This window comes from Agelaius tricolor, unplaced genomic scaffold (assembly GCF_023055355.1).
Source record: "Agelaius tricolor isolate 1412-34295 unplaced genomic scaffold, bAgeTri1.0.p SCAF_25, whole genome shotgun sequence".
Classification (NCBI taxonomy): Eukaryota; Metazoa; Chordata; class Aves; order Passeriformes; family Icteridae; genus Agelaius; species Agelaius tricolor.
The window spans coordinates 11,095,615-11,123,088 of record NW_027269285.1 but is presented as its reverse complement, the minus strand read 5'-3'; the positions used below and the strand labels follow the sequence as shown (position 1 = coordinate 11,123,088).

Below are 27,474 nucleotides of genomic sequence, written 5' to 3'. Positions count from 1 at the left end.
GGAAGGAGAAAGTGGGTTTGATCCCTTTCAGGAAGAGGGGAAAAGCTGGATTGAAACCAGAATAGTTACTACTTTCTTGTATGTTCAGATTGTTTTTATCTTTGCCGGGCCACATCCCACCAGCTCTACAGGTTAGTGCTGAGTCACTCTGGCTCATGCCAGGCCTCAGGAATAATTTGTCACAGGTTTCTGTCACATCAGAGGATTTTTTGGGCATTCTGGACTATGGAAAATAATAGTGAGAAAAATCTCACCCATGTGGCAAATTTCTTCCTTCTATATTGGAGCAAAACCTGACACAGGGGATTTTAGGACAGTGTGTTTGGGGTGCAGGACAGCTATTTCTTCTTCTGTCAGAGGCATTCTACCATTAGTACATTTTCTCTGAAAATTGATGAATTTATTTCTTTCAAACAAAAAAATTGAAGAACAAAAATCTACTGTTATTCCAATGCCTTGATCATTCTTTGGGGGTTGAAAATTTTAAAAGAAAGGTCCAAAATGTGTTTGATGGTAAATCCCGGTGAAGGATTGTGTGGTTCCATGGCCTAAGCCAGCAGCTGGCGTGACTTGGGATCAGCCTCTGGACAACTCATTTCACTTGGCTTTGTGATACTGAGTGATTTCACAGATCTGGGATATCTCTTCATTAAGTTCTTTTATTCCTGGGTTGCATCCCACTTCAGGCTTCATGCAAATCAAGCTGAGCAAATGACAGAACCATGCCCAAACACTGCAGGCAGTGAAAGCATAAACACAGTAAAAATTAATAATCCACCCCGGCAGCTTCCCAAGTCTGGACATCTGGGAAATCCTCAACATTCAGCATTTAAAGTCACCAGAATCTTTTTCTAGAGGAGATAAAAAGCATTGTGTTAATAGATAAGAACCTGACATATCTCCCTGATACCTTGTGGGATTTGTTTCCACAGGTTAGGCTGGAAAGGAGGGATCAAAACTTGGTATTATGAGAGTGTGGCAGGACTGGACTGTCAGGGGAAAGCAAGGATGTTTTGTTTGGAAAATACACTGGAACAGCTTGCACTTCTCCAGGGAGAGCCACTCTTTCCTACATCTACTTCCCAGGGATTTCAGGGAGCATTTTGGAAGGAGTTAGATCTTAAGAATTTTACAAATCTTAAAGGCAGGTGAGAGAAATAGTGTAAAAATAGGTGACAACTGTACAAGCAGAGATCAAAACCAGAAACCCTTCCATAGACTGGGAATTAATTTTCAAATGCTGAGTTGCTTTTGGCCTTACAAGGATGTGCTGACAAACAGCATCTTGACAGACAGACAGAGAGAGCACCCTTCCCAGTCTGGGCATTGTTTCCCATGGAGTAAACCCTGGCATCAATAGTGAAGAACTAAATGGAAAGTCTATTAATCAGAAAAAAATCCCAGAATTCCAGAATGGTTCAGGCTGGAAGAGGGCCCAGAGGGTCCCTGGTGGCACCTCCCTGCTCAGGCAGGGCCATCCCAGAGCACAGGGCACAGCATTGTGTGCACAGGGCTCTGCAGGATCCCCGCTGAGGGAGACTCCAGCCCCTCCCTGGGCAGCCTGCTCAGGGCTGGGCACTGCCCAGGGCAGAAGTTGTGCCTCCTGGGCAGGGGCAGCTCTGGGCTCAGGGCCTGCCCGTGGCTCTGGTGCCACTGCTGGGCCTGGAGCCGAGCCCGGGCCCTGCTCTGCCCCTCCCTGCACACAGGGACACCCAGGGCTGAGGGCCCCTCTCAGCTGGGGCTCCTCTCCAGGCTGAGCAGCCCCAGCTCCCTCAGCCTTTCCTTGTTAGAAAAAAATCTCAGAATAGGGCACTTGGCTTGCTCTGCCAAAAAATCTGCATTTTGTAGGAGCCACTCTAAGTACACCTGGTGAACTGGAGCATCTAAAGCTGTACCTGGCACAGAGGTCCAGCTCCATGTTAGGGAGCTCAGTTTTAAACCCCAGGGTCTGGCTTTCACAGGTGTCTGCAGGCATGACCTGCTGCAGTTCGCAGATCCTACCTTGCTCCTCGGTGCTCTTTGACTTCCAGGGTCTGAGGTCCAGCTTTGGGATCTGACTGCAGCTCACAAAGCCATGGGGGTATCTGTTAGCCTGGAAGATATTCCTTGATACTTTAGTGATGTGGGTATTGTCACATATTATTCGTGACAAGGAGATTTTGGCCAGTGAACAGCGCTGGCGAGGAGTGAAAACCCCAGGGTTCTGCCACCAAAACCTGAAGGAGAAAGAAGACACAACAGATTTTTGCCTTCTGCCTTCTTCACATTGATGACTCCCACAATATTAATTCCCATTAACACTAATTTCTTCTGCCAAGAACAAATTTGAATTTCTATTATTTAAATCAAGAGCCCTGACTTGACAATTGGATAATTGTCAGTCTCACAATTGGAAGGTCGTGAGTTCAATGCTCACACAGGCACCATTTATCACCGGCTGGGGTCTGTGTACAAATCACAAAAGGGGCGGGGCTGCTGGGGACAGAGTCTCAAGTTGTTGTGTTTTCCAGCATCAGTCTCATTACACGGTTATGACAATGGGAAGATGCCATCAGCTCACATCTCCAGCAGCAGACAAAGAACTTAAGGTTACAACTTACTTGAAAAGTTTTTTGACCAATCCCACAAAGCAAAAGCATATTGACAGTAGTTCTATCCAATCACTAGAAGCACATATACCTTTTGTTAAAACAATGCTCGCTTCTTTCAAATAAAAGACCTGCTTGTAAGCCTTAAGATACATTGCACAGAGCTCCATTATTAAGCTTAGAACTTCCTAGCATCTGGCTAGATATACTTTGCTGTGGTTTAATGAGTTATTCTATCCAAGCGTTAATACACAGACCATTGTTCTGTTTGTCCTTACTTTTCTACTTCTTATATAATTTTTCTGCTGACAAATCCTATGACTACGGCTTAGCTCCAATGACAGTTCTGCTGTCTCTGAGGCCCGACTTTTGCAGTTTTCCCAAACCCCTCTGATTTTAAAGATTCCCACAATTACCTTGCTTTTCTTTTGGCCATGAATAGGTAACAAAGCTGCAATTGAATTAATTGTCCTCAGATAAGGCACGGGAACCCTCTTTCAAATAGGAAAGTTTTCACAGGCTGTGGTCACAGCCAAATGAGTGCCATGTTGGAACAAGCCCTGTAATTATTCAATTTTTTAGAAAAGGGCTTGTTTCCTGCCATAAGAACAGGACTTCTAGATGTGCAACAGACTATTTGACCCTAAGCTCCTCATCCTGGAGTTTGAGCTCATACTAAGTCTTTCTCAACAGAAGTGTTTCCCAGAAACATGGGTTGTGATCCCATTTTCAGGCAATATTGCTGGCAGGTACAGGGATCTTGCTTCAGAATTCCAGCTTAAAATGGGGAATGTAACTCACTGCTGTACTTGAAGCCCCTGAGCAACCTCAAGGAGGAGGGGGAGGAGGAGGAGATCAAGTGTGTTGAAACCTCAGCACTGCTGAAGTGATTTTGGCTGACAAGAAAACCCCAACCCACCACATCCATCACAAGCAAAGATCAAACACTGCCACATGTCAGAGCTGAGGGTTCCGGTTCAGAACTGGGGGAGGGAAGAAGAAATAGTGAGATATCACTTTGCTGGGAAGAGATGTCAGCCTAGGATCTCAACCATCAGACAGGGAATAAGAACATGACTACAAAGAGAATGAAACTTTTGAAGGAGTATTAAAAAAAAAGCAACAAACAACTGGAGTAGTTTTCATATCTGCGTGAAGAAATCTGCATAAACTCCAGACTGCCTGTGCTCTGGGGTTGGGATACCCAGCTCTCCTCTTACCTGTCCCCATCACGAATGTTCCTGAACTGGGTGCCAACGAGACAGGCCATGAGAGGCCCCACTCGGCCTCCTTTCACAAAGGGCTCTGCAAGGGCCCCAATCCAGATGTCAATATTCTTTGGTGTCCCATAGAGCTTCAGGAATTTCCTTGCCAGGTTCTGATTCCTCAACACATGCCCAAGTGACTTCACTCCAGAGGGCTGTGAGAGCCCACAGAATTTTCTCCAGGAGTTGTAACCTGCAAGTAGTTGAATGTCAGAGCAGATAGCACAGTGATGCACTACCCCCCCCCCCCTCACCCCCCAGAAAGATTTTTCCCTCTCCTTCCCAAAGCTGGGACACCAGTAAGGCACGAAAATGTTTAAAACATTCTTCTATATTTCTGTTAATGCTACTGTCTTCCCACTCCTCCAGAGCCAGCTCCCCCTGCCTGTTTTTGGAGAGCCATGTATTTGCAGGTGGGAGCTGTACCACCACCATCCACCTCCACTCAGCAGGGATGCAACTGACGCTGACTTCACTGAAAGAGAACCTGGACAAGATGTTGATGGCCCCTCTCTCTGTACAACAGGAGAATGACCAAGTCCTTCTCCACAGCTGGTCCCTGTCCAGCCATGGGGACAAGCCACCCACTCCACACAGCCCAAGTTACTTCGGCCACCAGACTTTGCCAGCTGGACTAATTTTTCTGGACTGTAAACAGCCAAAAATCCACTGAGCCACAACTGGTGCATAATTCTGCATCTGGGTGGAGGATATGAGATGATGCTGCAGCAAACACCTCTGCTGTAAGCAGGATGTCATCGAATCATGGAACAATTTGGATTGGAAGGGATAATAAAGTTCATCTCATTCCACCCACTGCCATGAGCAGGGACACCTTCCACTATCCCAGGGTGCTCCAAGCCCTGTTCAGCCTGGCCTTGAGGACTTGCAGGAATGGAGCAGCCACAGCTTCTCTGGGCAACCTGTGCCAGGGCCTCACCAACCTGACAGGAAATTTTTTTCCTGATATCCATTCCAAACCTACTGTCTTATGTCTAAAAACAGCATTGGGAACATTGGGAGCAAAAGACACAGCATATGGTGCCTAGATGACACTACTATCAAACAACTCCACAACACTGAGAATTTGCTTAATCAGAAAATTAATTAGGGAGGGGTTTTGACCTTGTTATGCCATCACCACCTTCGTGGATGTCTAATATAAAGGAGTAAAGCACTCATAGGTGGGTTGAGACCTAAGGCTAAGCCCAAATTCACTAGAAATACATGTCACTCCCACCATGTCAGGTCTGGAAACCCAGAATTTGTGGTTCTGATCAGGTCTGCATGATGGTGTTCCTCAATAAAGCATGGAAAAATCACAACCTTATGTTGTGGCCAAGGCAGAGCAATCCTGTGAGCTGATGATACCTCTGGATGTACTGCAAAGCCTCTGACTGGGCTTAAAACCCATGGATCCAGCTCAGTTTTCATCACAGTTTCAAACAGGAGCCCTATCACATCTCTCAGGATGTTGCTTACACAGCAGCTCTGGGCTCTTACCTCAGCATAATGACACTGTTGTGCAAGGACCCACTCAGGAGCCAGCTCTGAAGTGCTATCAACAATCTATTTCTCAAGACCATCTTGCAATGCCATTACACTGGTTTTGCACCTTGAAGAGCTCTGAGAGTGGTTCTGACATGCTTGGTTGTTTTTTTCTCTGGGACACAGATTTAGTAAAGAAATTATGATGAGATTTTCTTTTCATATTGGAAACTGCTCCTTCCAGTCATGCGTGGCTGGGCTGAACCCTACAAGTGGTTGCAGAGAAGTCACAGGGGACTTACAGCCCTAATTCCATTCCTGCAAATTTGTTGCTGAACTATTTTACCTTTTTTTTTTCACTTGGACAATAGAAACAAGTCAATCACTGAACACCAAGCTCTGATCTGTGTAATGCCCTGTGTTCTGCCTCCACGTCTCTCATGCAGCTTCAGCCAGGCTTTGCTTTCAGTGCTCAACCTCCACCCACTTACCTGTGGTGATTCAGAAACAAGGAAAAAGTTTTGGAAAGATCAGAGAATCACTGAATATCCTGCATTGGGAGAGATACATAAGGATCACTGAATCCAACTCCTGAGTAATTTCAGCCAAGCATGGGCTGGAGAAGCTTCTCAATGTTTAATCACAAAAATGCCTGATTTCCACTTGTTTTTCTTTGTAAGCTCTGCTCCCACAGCTGACTTACCTGGAAGGCCATGATCTCGGCTGCGCTGCATGTTGAGTGCAGCTAAATCAAACCCAATCCTCTCAACCTGCTCAAAGAGCCGGTCCCGGAGCTCGCCCACCACCATCTGCTGCTGCGTCATCAGCTTGGCCTGGTTGGCCATGAGGCTCCGGAGATAGGGATCAATCCCACCTGTAGAGGTGGCACAGGGAAACTGGGATCAATTCCACCTGAAGCAGAGACATGGGAGCAGTGCAGAGAGGACAGTGTGTGGCTAAGAGGCCCCAGACAGGTGAGCACAGCTCATATTTAATTATAAGCTACTACATGAGAATCAATTTCCCTGCACTTAAAGGATTAAGAAGAAAATACTTTGAATAATGTTCTTCGAGGCCACAGCAATGAAGCAATCAGACCACTTTGGAACATGATGGGCTGCCCTCATCTACAGGGGACAGCTCTGTTGGGACAGCTCCGGCTGGTAGTAAAGGCCATTTAATACATTGAACACAAAACACTTTTAAATTTGGGCGAAGCAGGAGTTCATCCAGAGAAGACAAAAAGGACAAATGAAATAAACCCACACTGCAGAAAAGGATTTACCTTCTTGAATGATTCTCCAGACAGCAAAGAAGGAGGTTCTGAGCTGAATTTCAGGAGTTATGGGTCTGTAATATTCATCTAAGCGGCCAACAGTTGGTGGGACTGAGGCATGAGCAAAGCGAAAAGCCAAGGTGAAGACATTGGATATCCGAGGATCCACAGACTCATTGTAGCCCCGGTAGCGAGGAATGAGCCTGTGGAACCTGCATCCCAACAGGAGAGGCAGGTAGTCCCTGTAAGTTATGATCTAGGGGGAAACAAGGAAAGGGTGAACGGTTAATGTTTTGGCCATCAGCTTCTGTGGAAGAAAAGATAATTTTCATGTTCTCTCTGCCACAACACTCTGGCAGGTCAGAGCAACATAATAATAGGTTGGACTCAATGATCTCAGAAGTCTTTTCTAATCTAATTGGTTCTGTGATTTTGTGAAGATAAAAGCCTGCCAAATCCTCCCCAATATTGGCTCCTTGTAACCACACCACTCCCATTAGGCAGGCAGAACTGCACCCTTCGTGCTTCAGATAGCAAAGATAACATCGGCAGATAACGGGGGGTAGCACCACCCACGGGCAGCTCCCTGAGTCCTCCCACAGCAGAGATTTCCAGTCCTGCCCTCTTGTCTCTCTGGGATATTGAGGAGGCAGCACAATATAATTTAAAAAAGAAAAATTCTGTGTCAGTAGGAGAAAATTGATTAATTGTCTGAATACCACATGAAGACGAAACCATTGATGTAAACACAATGATGGAGATGATGCTTTTTGGACAATCCTTTGAATGTTTGCCTTGCCCAACACGTTTTTTCAACAATACAATAACTTTTAAATGGACAGCATAAAAATATAAACATTTTGATGTTCCTGCTTTTTATTTTTGTTAAACCAGCTCAGAAGACAGGCTTCAAAGGAGGTGCAGTGCCTTTGGAAACCTCATGTCCCTTTCTCTCATAGGATCCAGGCTTTCCTGCCAGCTGTAAAACCTCATCTAGCTTTGAGGCCATTCCTGCTCAAAACTGGAGGCTGGACAAGAGACTTTGGGAGGGCTCTCCCAAGCACAGAGGTGCTTGTGTGACCCCAGGATCCCATTCAGGGTCAAGGCTGGGGTAGTGTGTCAAGCTAGTTAAGATTGTGTGGGGTGGTCAAAGGGTGCAGCCCTGTCCCAAGGAGACACCATGATTGGCTCCGCCAGCACAGGGGGCTTCTTCATAGAATCCCAGAATGGTCTGGGTTGGAAAGGACCTTTAAGATCATTCCCTGCCATAGGCAGGGAATCATTGAGAGGAAGGGATTCACAACCCGAGGAATTTTATTCCAAATTTCCAGGACCATTTTTATCAGGTACAAAACACCAGTTAGAAAAGCTTTTCCTCTGACTTTTCTGTCTGTTCCTCATACAAAAATGTGCCATTAAAAACCTCATCAAGCACTTTGTAAATTTAACAGTAGAGGTATATATTCAGGAGGCCCCTCTGGGATTGTCATTTAAGGTATCTCTGTGTGATTTTGCTTTGGTCAAAAGGGGCTAGAGGAAAGAATTTGGTCCTCTCACCAAATTCTTTCCCCAAATCCTGCACCCTTTGGTCACCCTGCACTAGCAAAATCTAACATGTGAACCCTGTGAGACTGCAGGCAGAGCCAGGACAGGTGGGATGATGGCTAGTACCTGGATCATGGCTCCCAGGATCTTTCGTGCCTCCTGGTAGAGCCTCTCATCATTCCAGTGGGGATTGAGGCTCTTCAGCTTTCCAGCCAGGCGGTTGTGCTCTCGCATGAAGAGAGTGTGCATGCAGGCCAGCTCCAGCATCTCACTGGCACGGGTGTCACCTGGGAGAGGCACACATGACACTGGAATGGGAAAGTCACATTGGGAAGCACACACAGAGGAATTTTTAGATGTCTCAATATTTGTGTTGTGAAGAAAGTGGGTAAGAAACACAGAGGAGGAGAGGGAAACCGAAGATCGGACAGCACCAGGCAAAAGCTGAATTTCTGCTGAGGCAACAAAAGCCAGGTCCTGTCCTGGGTGTGCTGAGAATAACAGAGAGGTGGGGAAAGTTTCAGTGAAGGGCTGGGAGCATTAACTTAAAAAGTTAAATACAAGTAGGTGTTCTCCAGGCTCCCATATCAGAGATGTTTGGTCTCACAGCTCGAGAGAGAAATGCAAATGGGCAGAGGGAAGTCAAGATGGCCAAGGAAGCTCTGAAACTCAGCAGGTCTCCTTCAAACCAGCTGAAACTGTGGCCAAAGCAAGGTGACAGTCACAAACAGGCTCTCTGGGGAATAAAAGGAAAAGCAAAATGAGTCAACTTGGAGGAATAAAAAACAAACAGCATCACAATAAAATATCAAATCTTTCTTCAAACATCTGGGGCAGGAAACGCAAGAGCAAGCAGGTGATGAGAGCATAGGCAAGCACTCAGAGAAAAGTAAATATGTCGTATTTAGTCCCCTTGTCCCACAGCAAATGGAGGCATTTGCTCCTGCACTTGGCACAGAGCCCTTTTCATCCACTCTCAAAGGCTGCCTGTGAGGGACTGCGGAAGGAGGAACAAATGCAGCACTGTGAGGTTTCCCTGAGCAGAATGCATCCAGCCAGAGCTTCCAACAGAGCTCTGGGAGGAAACATTGAGCCCTGGGAGGCAACTGCACATGGGCTCTCCCAGTTCTCAGGGACCGGAAAAGTCACAAATAAGACACTGAATTTTCAAAGGCGCTTCCGATGCAGCCTGAACTGATAAACTTTCCCATAAATGAACTGATGGATCTGTTCCAGCCATGGAACAGGAACTGTTCCTTGCTGAGAGTCTGCAGGGGCCAGAAGCCCCTCCTGGGAAGTATCTGATGCTCCTGCCCACTCTGCTTCTCACTGAGCACCTGCCTTTGGCCACAGGTCCTGCATGGTCCTCACCAAGGAGAGACCTGCACAGAACTGGGGGAGCAGGTGAACACATGGAACAACATGTGGGACAGGTGGAATGCTGTGGGAGCCTGGAGGGAGAGTGAAACACCATGAGCTTTAAAGGAGAGAGCTGATGGATTCCAAGGACCACGGGGATGTTCAGAGGAACTTTGGCCAGATATGAAAGGGGCCAAGGGAATAGAAAGCAGCTCCACAGCTGATGAGATCTGTTGTGCCCTGAAACTTTCTCCAGCACTGCCACAAGCATCCTGGTGTGGCCAGAGCCAGCAAGAGTCAGTTGAGAAGTCCTGCTCTCCAAAAAAAATAGGCCATGGAGACACTAATTCATGAGGTATATCAGAAGCATCCCTCTCTGGGGTCCCACAGACTTGTGGAAAGTACTCCCAGTACTCCCTCAGCCTTCACAGTGGTGGGAACACACCTTAAAAGGCCATCTTGGTCTGGTATTGGCCTCATCCTCATTCCAGCTGGGATCCGAGCTCCTCTCAAAGTGCAGCAGGGACATGCAAATGTTTCCTGCTGTGGCCCAGCACAGTAGTTGCACATCTGTTCCCAACCTGCTGGGATGGAGACAGCCATGGAAGGACAAGTACAGACCAGCCATTGCCTCCAGGCCAGGCTGCCATTGCTGTGCCTGCTTGGGCACTCTGGGCCCTACACCAGAGCTGCTGAGCATGGATGAGACACCTTCACTCCAGGTTTATCCTCACAAACAAGACTTGGAGAGGGTGAAGACCCTCCTACCTAGCACAGCCTGTCTCAGTCTTTCATGATTTGCTCCATTCCATTTTCTATTTAAATGAGAAAAACAAATAACTAAAGAAGTGAGCTGGAGATGGTGGAATTGCCTCCCAGATTCCAGGTTTGGGGTGCAAGCACCCAACTCACCTGCAAGAAAACAAGGGATTCGAGCTGCCCCGCTGGCCTTGAGGCAGGGCTCCTTCCTCATGGGACCGAAAGGCATGTACGCCCTGCCCCTGTCGGTGAAGTTGTGGTTCACAGCCAGGAGGCCCCTCTGGCTGCCGCGGTCCCGCAGCCGCTCGGCCACGGCGGCCTCGCTGCCGTACACGACGCTGCCGTCCAGGAAGGAGGTGAGCGCGTTGATCTGCTCCCTCACCGCCCGGCCCCGCGGGCAGGCCGCAGCCGAGCGGAAGAAAGGGAGGCAATCCCTCCTGTTGGTGATTCGGGGATCGTTGGGTGGGATCTGCAGATGGAGAAAAGGAAAATTCATGAGTCCTATGGATTCCTAAAGTCTTTCCCCTGAAGATAAATATATTTGATTGCATCTTTAACGCTCAGTTTTCTTATCTCCATATCTACACCACAGAGAATTGTCATCCAGTATTTGTGACCCTTCCTTCCAGCACTCTCAAATGTATGTCAGGGAAACACTCAGTGATGTTTCATCCCATCACAGTTTTCCTTGAGAGGAATTAGGAGGACATGTAGAAGCCAGAGCTGTTGCAGAACTTCTAAGGTGGGAGAGCAGGGCTGCAGGAGGGACATCGACATGATTTGGTGAAAAAGAAGCTCAGGGGGGCCCTTGTGGGTCTGCACAACTCCTGACAAGAGGGGACAGCCGGGCAGGTCGGGCTCTGCTCCCAGGGAACAGGGACAGGAGCAGAGGGAACAGCCTCAGGCTGGGCCAGAGTGGACATCAGGAGGAATTTCCCCATGGAAAGGGTGGTCAGGCACCTCCCAGGGCGTGCCCAGGGAGGTTTGGAGTGCCCATCCCTGGAGTAGTCCAAGGAAGTCCTGGACGTGGCACTCGGTGCTGTGGGCTGAGGACAAGGTGGGGGTGAGGCACAGCTTGGACTGGATGATCCTAGAGGGCTTTTCCAACCCCAATGCTTCTGTGATTCTGTGATCTGCTGGAGCAGGGACCAGGATGTGACTTCTGATAATGCCACAGGAACTGCTGGGAGATCTCAGCACTCCCTTGTCCCATGCAAAGAACACTGAAGTCCCGTGGATTTTCTGGGGTATTGACACTCCCCAGTGTCTGTCTGTGACATTTCCTGTTTCCCTGGCATCACCTGTGCTACCTTTGCACAACAGCTCCAAAGAAAAACCACATTGCTGAGGGAGATGGCCAAATGCCTGGAAACCTGGCAAAGCCAGAGTCCCCTTCAGTGGTGGGGCTCCTTGGCCGTGGAGGAATTGTGGGATCTCAGCACGGCCAAGGAGCGTGAGAGCCACCAACATCTGATTGGAAAGCAGATGCCCTCTCCCTTCCTCCCCTGGAAGAAGGAGGCTGCCTGTACCTGGATGGGAAAGCAGGGAGGCTCCTTGGCACAGCTGGTGTCACAGTCTGTCCCACCACTGAAGGGGACTCTGGCTGGGGTTTCTGGGCTGAAATCCAGGTCGTGGTCAATAAACTGGCCCCACTGCATGAACATGAGGGATCTCTGCTGGTCCATCCGCAGCAGCTCCGGGGGGAACCGGACAATCTCGTTGGACACTTGTCGGACCTGCAGGGGTAGAGGCAGAACACATTGGTGGGAAATGACATGTGTGAATGGGTGCACCCAGCTGCAGGGTCATCAGCAGAAATTCCCAGGACACTTCTTGTGCTTTGCAGACAAAAAACCCCAAATCTGTCTGTGCAGGAATGTGTCACCATCACCAAGTGCCCTTCGATGAGCACAATGCTGCTCTGACTCTGACTCTAGGCAGGATTCTGAACCTCCAGGCCAAGACTGTCCCTTGATGGACTTGGGGAAATGGCTAAGCAAGCCAGGGAAAGGGAGACAAAACAAATTTTAAAATATCTTTTTTTTTTTTTTTTTAATAGAAGTGTAGAAAAAATAGCCCCAGGGAATTTCTGAAAATTATCTTGAAGTCCTCCTCCCTTCTCATCCCTTACTCAGCAATCACAGTTCTCCCACCTCCATGTATTACTACAGAAAAAGTGGACACAGTGCTGTGGAGGAAGGTTAGGAAGTACAAGAAATCCATGAACACAACCCCAGCTCCTCCTCATCAGAGCTGTTGCACCAAGCTCAAGTGACCAAAAGCCACCTTACAGTGTCCCTGATCACATCCAGGTGCCATGAGACCCACAACCCCTGCACTTCACCCACCCAGGGACCCCCACATAGCATTTCTGGTCATACATTTTTTGTTCTGGGGATTCCCTGGCTCACTTTATCCTCTGACATAATTGCTTTTCAGAAACATCTGCCACAGACCAAATAAAAAAAGGTAAGTAAAATAATTTGGCTTAAATGCACTCAATTTAAAAGAACATATTGTGTAATTCTGTATTCCTCCTGTGATTCTGCAGCAATCTGATTAATTTTCCTTTGCTTTTCCTGAAAACATGGGACTTAGAAAGCATTCCTAATAGATCCCCCTGGATATTCTCAGACCATCACCCTGCAGCTGGTGAATCTAAGCCCCTTTAACCTGATCCACAATTCCAGGTAGTGGATGAGCACTTTGGTGCCTGCACTCTGTCCTAGAACTGACAATCCCTAGGCCTGACACTGTGTTCTGAGACTGTTACAAACTTTACCAGTGGAAGGGGGAATCCAGAGAAACGCTTTCCTTCCGTCCACCCGCGGGGCACGGACACGCCATCCTCATATTCTGCTGGCAGCCACCTGGCCAGGGCTCTGTTGGAAGCTCCTAGGGATGGGTTCCTCCTGTCAGAGGCAATGGAAAAACAGCAAACAGTTGGAGCCAAGAGCTTGTAGATATGGAGAAACATGGACCTTGGAATGAGAGCATGCCATGGTTGGGGAACTGCTGCAGCTCTGTAGGTTTGATGCTATCAGTAAACCTCAGGATTAATAACAACAACAACAATCATAGAATTGTTTAGGTTGGAAAAGACCTTTAATAACCTGCCCCAACTCTCAGTTTCTCCCAGGCAAGAACTCAGGTGCCCCTGATATCATCCAGCCTGAAAAAAGGCCCTTGGACTGTGGCTGGAAAACAAAGTTGGAAGCTGAACACCATGGAAAAGGGGAGGAGCCTTTGAATGGAATTACCTATGGTCTTGAACATAAATTGGGAGATTTGGACTGTGAGGTTATTGTGCTGGGTGATTTTTTGAAGGTCATTAATGAAGAGTCCCTGCCCACTGCAGGGGGTTGGACTAGATGACTTTTAAACATTTTCAAAATCACTTCTAACACAAACAATTCTGTGACTCTATGATTGTAGTTTGATTAGATGTCCTAGAGTGGCTTTATGATGCTCGTATCCCCATTAATCTGTTTAGCCCAGAAATAAGTTTTGCACTTTAAGATTGGTTCTGAGAGCAAAGTGGTGGGGAGAGAAGAAGCAGCAGTTTGTTTTCAGACACTGCACTCACTCCTCCACGTTCCTGCTCCTGGACTGTGTGGTCTGCAGCACAGAGAGACAGCGGGACAGAGCACTCCTTTGCTTTTTAGTCAGTTTTTAGCCAGCTGAGGCAGAGAAGTTCTCTGGTCTGTAATTTTTCTTTTTCTTTAGAACTATTTAAACCTGCCCTGGACTGAACACCCAGAAGAGCACCGGCAGCTAGCACCTGTGGTCCCCTAGGCCAGGCCTGGCCCGCAACATTTCCAGCACCGGAGGGACTGATAAGAGCCTGTGTGAGCTGAACTGCACCCCGGGGAGGGGACTTTCTCAGTTTGTCATCTCTTTTGGAGCAGCAAGGGGTTTTATTGTTTAATATTGGGTTTAGGTTTTCTTTGGGGTTTTTGGGGGTTTTTTTGGGTTTTTTTTTTTGTTTTTGGTTTTTTTTGGTTTTTGTTTTTTGTTTGTTTGTTTGTTTTGTTGGGGTTTTTTTGGTTTGTTTTTTTTGTTGTTGTTGTTTTTGGTTTTGTGGGGTTTTTTTTGTTTGTTTGTTTTTTTGTGCTGGTGAATGCTTTGCCTGTTAAATTAAGGTTTTTTCCACTTTTCTCCAAGGAAATATTTTCCCGAACTGGCTGGGAGAGGGGCAGCTTGAATCTGCTTTCTAGAGGAACCCCTTTGGAGGTTCGCTCCCAAATTTGCTCTAAACCAGGACAAATACACCATTAATCCTTAATCAGAGTACTAATGTACTTTCTTTGGAGTGCATGGCCAAAGTGTGTTCTGTGGTGGCCTCTCACCCACAGGGGGTGTAGCACTGCCCCAGGCAGTGGAGAAACAAAGCACAGCTGAGCCCACCTTCCCCTCAGGTCTGGATCAGGTGTAATGGACCCGTCCTTATCCCAGAGCCCACATCCCCCCCCCCGAAGTGGAAGGAGGCAGGAAGGTCTCTCCTTTGTTCTTATACAATCCTCTGAAGGCTAAAGAACCCTGGAGCAGGAAGAGCCGGCTGAGATCCTTCCTCTGCCTCAGCTGCTCCCAGGAGCTTCCCAGCTCTGTTGGGAATGTTTCTGAACTGTCCCTATAAAACACCCCATGCTCAGCAATTTTCCATGTCCCCCACATTCCCCATTCCAGCCATGGGAGGTGCAGGAGGTTCTCTCCCAGCCTATATGCCCAGATTTCCTCCCACACAGTGTGGGGCAAAGAGATGGCTAGATCATGCCCAGTATGGATTTAGGTCAGGAAACCCTTGGAGACCCTGCCAAGGGGCAGGGCCAGACAAAGAGTCTGTCCCCAACATGGAGCTTCTCCTGTTTTGGCAAAGAGCTGGTTCAGGTACAACACCAGGAACCTTCCGAACAGGAGTGGAATTAACAGCTCCACACATTACTAGGAAATACTAGAGTGTGAAATTCTAAAACAAGGTGCCTGTGCGAATCTTCCCTGGAGAAGTGGGTCTAGTTCTACTTATGGAGGATGCTCGACATCCATCTATTTAGGTTAACCTAAATTTAGGTTAACCACCAGCCCAGATCACTGAGTGCCACATGCAGTCCTTCCTTGGACACCTCCAGGAATGGGGACTCCACCAGCCCCCTGGGCAATTCCAATACCTGACCACCCTTTCCAGGAAGAAATTCCTCTTGATGTCCAACCCTAGCCTCCCCTGGTGCAACTTGAGTCCATTTCTTCTCCTCCTGTCCCATCCATCCATCCATCCATCCATCCATCCATCCATCCATCCATCCATCCACCCACCCTCCTGCTGACACAGCCCCTCACCTGTTGTTGCACTCTCCACTAATGGTTCTGTAGCCAGAAGATGCACAATTTATTTTCTTATCCTGCTGGTCACAACCAGTGGCCTTGAAAATCACCTCCACCTGAGCTGGAGTCAGCAAGTCTGGCAAGGAATAAGGGAGAAAAAAAACACGCAGGAACACACTGGCACTGCAAAGGTTTTCCTGTACCTAGTACCATCTGCACAACCGCAGTGTGCTGTCATTTAATTCTTCCTTCTCGAAGACATGCCAAGGATGTTCTTTGAGCAGCAGATAATTTTACTGGTTTGGAAAGCATCACACCCAGCAAAGCTATGGTCAAATCTTATTTATAATCACATGTTAGGCTCATACAGCAACAGAATGGTTTTCTAGTATTGGCACTCCTCTCCTCTCCTCTCCTCTCCTCTCCTCTCCTCTCCTCTCCTCTCCTCTCCTCTCCTCTCCCTTTTTATCCACCATAAAATGCAGTCACAGCTATCCTAGGGGCTGTTACAAGTTTTTCCCCTTGGAAGCAGCTCCCAATGTGTGTCGCCCCTGCTTGGAGCTGCCTGGAAAAGAACCATCCTGTGGCTGGGCTCACCGAGGGCATTGTGTTTTGCTGTGCACATTTCCCTTTGCAGGGAAGTTAAGTGGCAGAGTTTAACAAAAGTCTTACAGAATCACAGAATCATGGAATGGTTTGGGTTGGAGAGACCTTAAAGACCATCTTGCTCCAACTCTCTTCCCTTGGGAAGGATAGGGACACCTTCCCAAGTTGCTCCAGCCTGGCCTTGGACACTTCCACAGCTTCTCTGGACAACCTGTGCCAAGGCCTCAGCACACTCTCCGCCAGCAATTTCTTCCTAACATAATCCAAATCTCTCCTCTTTTAGTTTAAAACCATTCCCTCTTTTCCTGTCACTATCTACCCATGTAAAAAGTCCCTCCCTCTTTTTTATAAGCCCTTTTAGGAAGGGGCTCTAATGTCTCCCCAGAGCTTTCTCTTCTCCAGGCTGAACCCCAGCTCTCCCAGGGAAGATGCTCCTTCCTTTTGCTGCTCACTCCACGCCCCAGCCCTCTGAGGTTTCCTGGTCACTGCTGCCACCAACAGTCTGGGTCACAGCATGGTTTAAAAAGCCACTGGGCAGGTGGGCGAGAGGTGGCAGCCAGGTGGCCCTCGCAGGGCTCTGTAGTGGTACTGGAGCATCAGTCCTGGATGGAGAGGCTGGAGTTTTGCACAGCCAGTTCTGCCATCACCTTCCAACTCATCCTGTCCCAGAGCAAAGCCAAAGCACTCCATGATGTGCCTTATCCTGCCAGTGCTTTACTGTAATGTTGGTAAAGTGTTTGAGGCCAGGCTAGATGAGGCTTGGAACAGCCTGGAACAGTGGAAGGTGTCCCTGCCCATGGCAGGGGTGGCACTGGAGGGGCTTTAAGGTCCCTTCCCACCCAAACCATTCCATGATCCCCATATGTATATGGCAGGAGTCCTCCCTGTGTGTCCCTGAGCTGCTCCTTTCAGTGGCCCTGATTTGCCTCCTCTCAGCAGCCTGGCCTTGCCTGACTCCATCTCACAGAGGATGTTGCTCCTCCAGACACATGCTGAAACGTCCTCTCACATCTCCCCATTCTCTATTTGGACAGTGTCGTGTCTGTGATGTGACTTCAGTGCTGTCTGAGGTCTGGCTGAAGAACTGCCCTCCTTGGGGTCAAGCTGCTGGGAGTCATCTCTGGGTTTGCCCATTCCCTGCTGAAGCAGCAGAATATCTACCAAAGCCTTCCAAGCTTTGACCAATTGGAACTTGAACCTCCACACAGCAGAAGGAACCAGGTAGGTGCACAAAACACTTTCACTAACTGAAAAACCTACAAATAATATTTAAGATGAAAAAAGAGCACAGAAAAATAACTCAGCTTTGCTTCACCGCAGCCACATGGGAAAGATTTGTCACAGCCCACCACAACCCCCTTTCCTTCACTCCTCCCAAGCCCCAGTGACCAAGCCCTGTGTCCTCCTCCTCTGCCTTCCTCCCAGCAAAGGGAGATCCTACCTGTGACATTGAAGTCCCCCCTCACAGCCCATTGCAGCCTCTCTTTGAGCAGGCTCAGGGTGGTCTGCAGATAATCCGCTGCCCGGACAGCCTCTCGTGTCCCCCCCACTGGCTGCTTGAAATATCTCAGGAGCTCTGCTGGGGTCAAGGCATTGTTCTGCAGGTTCTTCTTTATGCTGCAAGGGACAGGAAACCAAAATCTGAAATGGATCAGGGGCAGGGATGCTGCAGTTGCACACCTGAGCATCAGGCACAGCATGTCCTAAGTCTGAACTGCTGGAGAGAGTCACTGCAAGAGGCCAGGGCTGCTCCTAGCACACTCCACAGAGCAGCAGAGAGACTTGCAGGAAGGGAGCTCCTGAAACTGCCCAGCTATACCTGCCAGAAGGCAAATAACATCCATGAGGCACCAAACTTCGCTCAGCTGTTATCCAGATCATCAATATCTCTCACTGTCTGGAGGCCTCAGATGTCTCCAGGCCACCCTGTCCTAAAGCTGCTGGAGCCTCCTCTCAGCTGGAGGAGTCCCTAAGCCCGGGAGGGGATTCAGAGTGTGGCTGCTGGCAGAGAACAGGTATGGGCTGGTAGGAAGCTGGACACTCCCAAAGCATGGCTGGGAGCCCCACAAAATGTCCTCACTGCAGCATCCAGCTGTTTGCTGCATCCCTTGGAGGGAATCACTGGAAATACGCAGGAGCCTGATATGGTCTCAACTCAGGGCTCCTGCTCAGAGCCCTGAGGGGTGCAACAGAGCCCAGAAATACCATCAGGTGCAGCTGTGAAGGTAGGAGGCCCTGGCACAGGGTGCCAAGAGGAGTTGGAAGTGTCCAAGGCCAGGCTGGATGGGGCTTGGAACACCCTGAGATAGTGGAAGGTGTCCCTGCCCATGGCAGGGCTGGAAAGAGATGAGCTTTAAGATCTCTACCAACCCAAACAATCCAGGATTCTGTAATTCTTTGAAAACTGAGACAGAAGAGGTCACAACTCCCAGTGACCCGACAGACTGGTGTAAAATCAGGGTGAGCAGCCAAAAGCTGGATGAGAGCCTGCTGTGCTCCCGGAGCTCCCCACCCCACTGTCCCTGTGCTGTGGGGAAGAGGAGAGGCGGGGGAAGCTGCAGGAGAGGACAGGGACAGGGAACAGGGGATGGGGGACAGGGGACAGGGATAGGGACACGGCACAGGGACAGGGGACAGGATAGGGATAGGGACAGGGGACAGGCACAGGGGACAGGATAGGGATAGGGACAGGGGACAGGGACACAGGACACGCCACCCCCAGCCCGGCTCTCACCGCTCCCGTGTGCGCTTGTAGGCAGCATCCACCAGTTGCCGGGCCTCGGCCACGCTGCTCAGCAGGGCCGTGTCCGACAGCTCCAGCGGCACATCTGAGCAGGGAAAGGGAGGAGCAGAGGTGAGGGTGCCGGCAGGGAGCATCCCTGTGCCTCCTCCACCTGGGAATGAGACACAGCAGTGCTGGAGGCAAGTGCTGCTCACTCTCCAGAGATCTGCGTGTAAATATATTCCTCAGGGGAGTTTGAGAGTCTCTCCTGGGTATGAAGAGAATCTCTCCACCAATGGAGGCTTCAAACGGCCGCAAATAGTGAGAGGTGCAGGCACCATCTGTGCTGCCCTTTCACAGCAGAGTATTTGAACAGGGTGCCCAGAGCAGCTGTGGCTGTCCCACCCCTGGCAGTGTCCAAGGCCAGGCTGGACGGGGCTTGGAGCAACCTGGAATAGTGAAAAGTGTCCCTGCCCATGGTGGGGAGGGGAGGGATGGGATGAACTCTGAACTCCCTTCCAACCCAAACCATTCTGGGATTCTCTGATTCTATAAGCAGCCTGATTTCCCCACGTCTTTCCCCAGTCCTTCCTGCAACCTCCTGCCATTTTCACTACTCCCCTTCCTGCCCTGGGGGGAGCTCCCAAAATGAATTTCATCTCCCTCATCTGCTGGCTATGGGTCACAGAAAAGAAAGGGACAGGCCCTGAGGGCTTCTCTGAGTGACAGCACTTTCCTACAGTTTCTGGGAAAGAGGAAAAAACTTCAGAGAATAGCAACAACAACAAAAGGATAAATATCTCCCAAATCTCTCCAGTTTCTTTTAAATACCTTCCCAGATCAGCCCAGAGCTCAACTCTTGGACAATCCTGATGAGAAAAATTATTGCCTGGACCACCATTTGAGGCAAATGAAAAGCCAGGCATGTGCTTTTCATAAGGATTTGACCTTGTAAATTAACAGATGGAGGTCTCCATATATTTTGGAGCAGTGATTCAGAGCTGGAAGAGGGAGAGTAACTACCCCATCCCTACACTCCACAGGCCCTGGCAGCTCTCTCAGGTGCTGGCACAGGGAGGGAGACCCTGGTTCCATGAGCCTGGCATGGACAAGTGCTGGGAACTGATCTCCTTTACCTGATTTTAAGGAATCAGGCAGAATGTGAAATGGTAAAAACCTGAAAGAGCCAAGATTGGTGCCACAGGAGGTACAAACTGTGCCCCTTCTGGCACCTTTTCAGGGCTATGCTGCTGAATGACAGTCTATTCCAGACATAACTTGATATTTCCCCCTCAGAAAATCCCCTGATCTGCAAACCCCGAGGGAAGGACAATACCGTAGGAAGAGGATACAGATGCCTGGAACAGGCTGAGGATCAGCAGCAGCCCCAGGAAGGTATCTGCCTTCATCCCTGCAAAGAAAGGTAAGTGAAGACGACCAAGAACATATGCATGCATCAGGAAGGTCCGTGCCAATGTGTAGGATGGCAAGGGAGCTCATGGAGCATCCCCTGCCCAATGCAATGCTTCCAGGAGGGAGTGCACTGCCTCAGAGCTCCTGTCAGTGCCATGTGGAAAAGGAGCAGCCTCCTGTTGCAGGGACTGCCAGCACTGGTGGGAACTGGGAATGTGCTGGTTGGGACTTCGGGGGCACCACAAAGGGACCAGAACCTGCTGCCAGCACAGCACCCAGAGAGTGCAAGGGAGAGCTGCTGGGGAAGAGGAAAGAGCCAGGATAGCACGGCAGGTCCTCTACACCTCTGTTTCTCTACCTTTAGATTCCAAGAGTCCTCCTTGCAAGTAGTCATGCCACATACACTGTCACATAAAAACATATAAGGACTGTATTCTCTTTATTCCTGATTAGCCTGGGATTGAGGATATTCATATTAAAAGTTACACCAAAAATTTGAAGGAAATAATACTTCAATATTTAGAATGTTGCTACAAAAATCACTATGAGTGAACTGTTTGTGTTCCTCAATAGAGCCAGAGTGAAGCCAACCATGAGCTGGGTATCACTCTATCCCCATAATTATAAAATACGGCATTTATATTTGTGTTTTAATGGGAATTTATTCATTTATTACCTAGCTGTTCCTTTCACATGGGCTGCAAAAGGAGTGGGAAGTATTTAATAGCTATTTAATAGATGTTTGGGATGTTTTTCCCAAAGCTGACCCACTCACCTCCCAAGGCTGCTCCAAGCAATCAGCTCCCAGAATGAGCCAGGAGCTGTGGGCTGAGCACCCACCGTGAAGCTGCGTCAAAGGCATCCAGACGGCCCGGCTCAAAGGCAGCCCGGAATGCCCGGCTCAAAGGCGGCCCAGACGGCCCGGCTCAAAGGCGGCCCAGACGGCCCCGCTCAAAGGCGGCCCGGAATGCCCGGCTCAAAGGCGGCCCGGAATGCCCGGCTCAATGCCGGCCCGGAATGCCCGGCTCAATGCCGGCCCGGAATGCCCGGCTCAATGCCGGCCCGGAATGCCCGGCTCAGCCCCGTCGCTGTGGAGCAGCCCGGGGCAGCAGCAGCCCCGCGCTCCGGGCGCTTCCTTGCTGCGCTCCCGCCGCGCCCGGAGCCAGCCGAGGGTGGAAGCAGCGGGAACCGCAGCGCTCAGCCCCAAACTCAGCCCCAGCTCTCCAGTCCCACCCCCGGCAGAGAAACAAACTCTCCACAAGAGCAAAGCGCCGGTGCCCGGGCCAGGCTCTCACCTGCGATCCGCCGCCTCTGCCCGGCCCGCGGCCCCTCCGCGCCCGCTTTTATCGGCCCGGCCTTATCAGCAGCAGCTGCCCCGGGCACTCCCCTGGAGTGGGGGCCAGGCCAGTCCAGCGCTCACCTCACCTCCCACCCTCTGCCCGCCGGGAGGCTCGCAGCTGGATACACAGCCTGATGCTTCACCGGAGCTTTCCCGGGACTTTTGAAGGTGATGTGACCACTTCAAGGTGGTTTGGGAGTCTTGAGCCCTTCTGGGGGTGCCTTCCAGGGACAAGGTTCCTTCCCCCGTGGTGCTCTTCATTCTCTGCTGCTTTTAAAGGTCAAAGCAAGGCTTTCACATCTACCCCCAGAGACACCTGCAGTGCCCAGCACTCCCCATCCCACCTCCTGACATGCTCTGCCCCACATCCCCCGGGGGTCCACAAGAGCTGCTCCTTCTTCCTGCACAGGAGAAGGCACTGGGATGATGGTTTGAACAGGCATCACCCTCCAACTGCTGGTCTGGAGCATCTGGTCTGCCCAAAGTGCTGCTGCACCAGGAGCTCACCTGGCAAAGCATCTCCCCTGCCACGGGCCAAAGCCCCTCTCCCTGTCCCAGAGCAAAAGCATCTGATGGACAAATGCTGACAGGGCATACTGCTGGATCAGTGAGGGATGTGTTTGAACATGGAAGTGCACAGGGAGGCAGAGGAACTGCTCCTCGGCTCCCCCTCACTGCACATGGCAGTTGTGTTTGCCCTCATGGATCAGAACTCTTTGGATCAGCAGCACAGACTGGGAGCAACCAAGTTCCTGCCAGGGTTCCCCAGGGCTGGTTGGATAAAGGTCTTCACCTCAACTGTCCTGCATGGACACCCCAGGACCCACAGTGGCTGCAGTATGGTACAGGTGGTGCAGTGCCTCTGGCAGTGACTCTGCAGGTGTGTCCATCCCCAAAGCTGGGATCCACCATCCCCAAAGCTGCCTCCTTGTAAGTGGAGCCATGAACTGATGATGGTCCTGGTCCTTTAATACTTAAAAGAAAATCAGCAAAACAAATTACAAATCTTGCAGTGGTCCTGTTTGCAGACTGGTTTTGACAACCTGGAGGGAATCCACCTGAGCCCGGGAGAAAGCTGGGTTTAGTCAGCTTGGAGGGAAGAAGGCTCTGGAAGCCTTACACTTGACTTTGACTGTCTCATGGAAGGGCTGCAGAGCAGACAGAGCTGTTCAGAGTGCCCAGGGATGGGACAAGAGGCAATGGCAAGTGATACTACCAAGAAAATTCCCAACAGATGTACAAAGACACCCAGGATAGTGGTGAAGTGCTAGGACAGGACCCAGAGCAGAGGTGGGGCCTGCATCCCTGGGGATAATGCTTCCTTAAATGAGACCCCGAGCCTTCAGGGTGACCCTAACCCAAGAGACTCAAGAGGTCTCCAGCCCACCCCTTTCAGAGTGTGACACAGAAGCTGAACATCTGCCTGAGGTCCCAACTTCAGCACCAGCTCCAGCACCAGAACCAGCTCCAGTACCAGAAACAGATCCAGCAGCAGCTCCAGAACCAGCAGTTTGCACAACAGAGACCACAGCACAGCTCTTGTGCAAAGGGGCAGAGCTGGTGGATTTGCAAAGCTCTGAGTCCCTCCCCTGCTGCATCAGCACCAGATAGAGGAGGAGGATGAGAATGTTTCAAAGGCTATGGACAGTTAGTGCATGAAAGTGCTGGGAAATGTGTTTCACAATGAGGAACTTAATTCAGAGAATCACAGGAGAGTTGGGCTTGGGATGGACCTTCCAGACCATCTTGTTCTACTCCCTGCCTTTGGTAGGGAAAGGCTGGACCATCTCAGGCTGGTCCAAGCCCTGCCCAACCTGGCCTTAGACACTGCTGGGGCTCGGGCTGCCACAGCTTCTCTGGGTATCCTGTGCCAGGGAAGCCATTTCTTCCTCAAAGGGAACAATTCCTCCCCAATATCCCATCCATCCCTGCCCTCTGGCAGTGGGAAGCCATTCCCCCTTGTCCTGTCACTCCACACCCCTATCTAAAGTCCCTCTCCAACTCTCCTGGAGCCCCTTCAGGCTCTGGGGCTCTGAGCTCTCCCTGGAGCCTTCTCCTCTTCAGGTGAGCACCCCCAGCTCTCCCAGCCTGACTCCAGAGCAGAGGGGCTCCAGGCCAGGAGCAGCTCCATGGTCTTCTATGTACTCGTTCCAGCAGCTCCAGGTCCTTTTGTAGTTTGCCACAGGGCTGGGGCAGCTCTGCAGGCGGGGTCTCACCTGAGCAAGGCAGAGGGGCAGAATTTCCCCTTCCCCTTCTGCCCTGAGTGGGACATCAGCCCAGGGCATGGGGGGTTTCTGACACACGTGGCTGGGGCACGTCCATGGCAGGCGTTTGGAACCAGATGACCTTAATGTCCCTCCCAGCCCTGGCCATTCTATGATTCTGTATTGAGCTTCTCATCCACCAGTACATCCAAGTCCTTCTCAAGGCAGCTTTCCTTCCATCCATCCATCCATCCATCCATCCATCCATCCATCCATCCATCCATCCATCCTTCCATCCATCCATCCATCCTCTTCTCAGCCTGTACTTGGGCTTGGTGCCCCAACTCCATGTAGGACCTTTTACTTGGCCTAGTTAAGTGTCATGAGATTTGCACAGCTCCACCTCTCCAGGCAGTCCAGATTGTTTTCATGGATGCCCAGTCCCTGCCCTCCAGTGTGTGTGAGGAGGGCACCTCCCACCAACACAGCTTGGTGTCACCAGGACACTGCCCAGGGTGCCTATGAGCGTCTTTGTCACTGGGAAAGATGTTAAACACACAAACTCCTACATCAACCTCTGAGAGACAACATACCAAACTGCTCTCAAAAAAAAAAAAAAAAATTGTTCTCCAACTGCTTCAGAAACCATGGAAGTGCAGGATGCTTTGTCTCTTGAATGTTTACTTTCCTTGGAGACTGTGACCCTGCTCCCAGATCAGGGTGAATGGGAAAGGCCACGGGCCTGGCTGAGCCTTCCAGTGAGCACCAACACAAGCACCAAAGCCCTGCACTCAGAGAGTACATGCTGCTTATACACTTAACAGAATGGAAACAGAAATATATTGATGCCACCAGCAGTTCCCCCAAGCAGAGAGGTGCCATCCACACCTGGGCTGTGGCACAGCGATGAGAAGCAGAGGATGCAAAGAAGAACATCTGGATTATATCTTTATTTTGCCCCTTTTTTTGTTTCTTGTAGTTTTTCATGTTTATCTATAACAGCTTAAAGCTCTTAATCTTAAAATCTTTTTCATGGAGACTTCTCTGAGCTTTGCTGTACAACCTGTCTGGTGTTGGGGAACCAGCTGAACTAGGGAGACTGCTGAATGATGGGTCTGGGTCTATCCCAGCAAAATTTACAGGAGGTAGAGACACAACACGCACCTTGTGGTCCCAGAGACTCAGCTGGGTGGGGAGGATGGAAGCACCAGGAGCAAGGGAGCCAAGCAGGCACTGGCTTCACAGGGCCTCTGGCTCTGGGCACACCCCAGAATGTTCCAGCAGCTGCTTTTCAGCCTAAAAGTTTTGCTCTTCAATTCATCCCCTGAGGAACTGATAAAAGCAATGACAGTTTCTTTCAAAAGACCTTCAACAACTCACTTAAGAAACTCTAGTTGGTAAATTCAGTTAGAACAGCAACGACTTCCTCCATGGGAGGACAGGCTGCAGATAAAGCTCTGGGTTGCTGACGAGTTTCATCACTGAGGCTGCTCCAGAAGCCATGGAAACTCCAGCAGAGCTGCAGCACTTCATCCTTTCAAAGCCTCTGCTCTGTCCTTGCCCTGACTCCCACTCACCACAGGACACTGTGCCTTACTGTGGTATCAAGATCCTCATGGAATATTTCTCTCTAGGGAGCAGCAGCTTTCCAAACAAGTCCTTCCTGTCAGGGGAATCCTGCAGAATCCCCCCAAAATCTCAGAGTGACTTCTGGCACCTTGGCTGGATTCCCAGAGGCTCCAGGTGCAGGACTACACCCCTGACCAAACGCTCACACACCAGTGGAGCAGGGAGTGCAGGGATCCAGCCCAGGCACTCTGGGCCGCCTCACACCCAGAGCCCTCTCTGGTGTCCTGCATCCCCAGGGCTGCCACCTCAGCCCCTACCGTCACCTCACACCTGGAGCATCCACAGCCACATCTGTCCTTCTGAGAAGGGGATACAGAAGGTGCAGAACACCTTCAAAGTGCATAGGGTTGGTATAATTTCCTCACCCACGCCCCCAAAGAAGCATCACTGAATCTTTGGCTTTTTTAAGGAAAATGTATTTTTGTGAAAATAGAATTTATTATCATAAAATTTGATATTAAATAAAAACATACCATACCACCACCACTCATGGCCACTGTGCTGGCACCACTCACGGAGCTCATGGAACTGCCCTGCTCAGAACAAGGACCCACTGGAACATGCAGAGAAAGAAACATGGGGAGGGACAGAAACCATGGCATACAAAACCCTCCGTGCTTGGACAGGGCAGCATCTCAACTGCAGGAACACATTGTCTCCTACAAAAACAGTGCAAGCTGCCCAGCCCCAGCGCTGCTCTCCCAACACTGGCTCGGGAGCGGCTCACAGACACAGCTGAACGGAACCGTGGAGAGGCAGACGGACAAATAAATAAATAAATAAATAGGTAGATAAATAAATCAATTGATAAATAAATTGATAAATAAATCATAAGGCGGAGTCCCCAGCGAGTGCATGGTCAAGGTGAACCAGGCAAGAGCAGCTGATAGCAGCCCACCCCCACGCTGAAGAACTGACCGTGGCCGGGGCATCGCTCCTTCCTCCCCGGGGATCCTCGTGCTGGAAGCTGACTGAGGCAGTGTGGGATGCTCCGAGGCACAGCTGCTTATTTACAGGGTTACAGTACAAATAAGAACTCACTCATCAGCCCAGAGACAGCGAAGGGAAGTCACAGGAACAGAAAAGTGCAAATTTTCTTTGCAGGAAGTGAAGGAGTCGACACGACCTCCTTTGGAGCAGAGAAATACCAAGGTATGGAGTACAAGGGATCTCTCCTAAGGGGCTGGGGCTTTGCTGGGAAAAGCCAGTTAGCTAACTTACAGCCAGAATATAATCATTAAATTAAAATATTTACAGGGAACCAGTGCACCAAGGGCTGCATGGAGCAGGACATGCTGGATCCCAGAGCTGAGCCCTCACACCTCACACTTTTTCCCCAGGGGCTCTCAGCTCCCATGCCCTCCAGTTTTCTCTATTCAACACATACTTCTTCCCTATGAAAATAATCAGCTTATTGCAGAGGGCTTCTCCTGAACTCTCAGTCTCTGGGGCTGTGTTGGCAGCCTGGATGGAATAAACAAACCCCTTGTTAGTTTTTTTTATTGGACCCAAGTCTTTTGAAGAGGTTTTTCCCTTTGAAGAAGAAGCCTCTCTTCTTTTTCCTCTGCTCAGGTGCATCACTGCAGGCAAGGAGGGCCAGCGATGCCTGCTCTGGACTCTGCTCGCCTGGGACAAGGCAGGAAGGTGCTGGCAGAGGAGGAGACGGAGAGGAGTCGCTCTGATCAGCAGACCCATCTGGATTTAGCTAGGTGGGAAAGAGACAAAAGACAAAAGCACAAGTTAGAGCTGCTGAAGAAGATCACACCAACATAAACCTCAGCCAGAGAACCTGGCCTTCTCCCCTCTATGCAGTTCCACTTAGGAAATTTCCAGTGGATTTAAATTTTGTACTTACAACCCAGATCCTTCCTTAGCTAAGAATTCCTGAAATTCCTGAACTTTGGGCTAAGAACAGGACAGCACAAAAGACCCACTAAGTACATGGTGAAAGATGCTGCTCTA

At 50.0% G+C, this 27,474-nt stretch overlaps 2 protein-coding genes across 11 annotated transcripts in view; both read right to left on the bottom strand.

Annotated features, from left to right (window-relative positions):
- LOC139600061 (eosinophil peroxidase-like) lies at positions 1-21,702 on the bottom strand. Of its 3 annotated transcripts, none has more exons than XM_071447927.1 (14): positions 21,636-21,702; positions 20,264-20,338; positions 18,940-19,033; positions 17,647-17,822; positions 15,615-15,735; positions 13,063-13,192; positions 11,810-12,016; positions 10,434-10,749; positions 8,289-8,449; positions 6,627-6,873; positions 6,045-6,215; positions 3,809-4,046; positions 2,002-2,216; positions 1-851 (listed from the first exon to the last, which is right to left on the bottom strand). In XM_071447927.1, exons 2-14 carry the CDS (start codon positions 20,334-20,336, stop codon positions 823-825), a joined length of 2,178 nt encoding a protein of 725 aa, XP_071304028.1. In that variant the 5' UTR covers positions 20,337-20,338; positions 21,636-21,702; the 3' UTR covers positions 1-822. The 3 variants fall into 3 exon arrangements, with proteins under 3 accessions (XP_071304028.1, XP_071304026.1, XP_071304029.1); XM_071447925.1 differs by lacking the exon at positions 21,636-21,702 and adding an exon at positions 21,116-21,501; XM_071447928.1 differs by lacking the exons at positions 17,647-17,822; positions 21,636-21,702 and having other exon boundaries at positions 20,264-20,336.
- Positions 21,703-25,906: 4,204 nt separating this feature from the next.
- TSPOAP1 (TSPO associated protein 1) overlaps positions 25,907-27,474 on the bottom strand; it is a 67,475-nt gene continuing 65,907 nt past the window's right edge. For 7 of the 8 annotated variants that reach the window (XM_071448030.1, XM_071448028.1, XM_071448023.1 and 4 more), the window contains one exon: positions 25,907-27,217. In XM_071448030.1, coding sequence (XP_071304131.1) covers positions 27,002-27,217 — 216 coding nt within the window. In that variant the 3' untranslated portion in view covers positions 25,907-27,001. The remainder of the gene's footprint in view (positions 27,218-27,474) is intronic. The other variant, XM_071448027.1, reaches the window with a different exon arrangement.

Bases quoted from the DNA above. Each gene is read 5' to 3' on its own strand.
- LOC139600061 (XM_071447927.1), bottom strand. From the start codon at position 20,336: ATGAAGGCAGATACCTTCCTGGGGCTGCTGCTGATCCTCAGCCTGTTC. The intron at 13,193-15,614 runs GTGAGGGGCTGT...TGCCTCTGACAG, and splicing joins AGTGGAGAGTGCAACAACAG to GAGGAACCCATCCCTAGGAG. The intron at 6,874-8,288 runs GTACTAGCCATC...GTTTCCCCCTAG, and splicing joins TCCTGGGAGCCATGATCCAG to ATCATAACTTACAGGGACTA.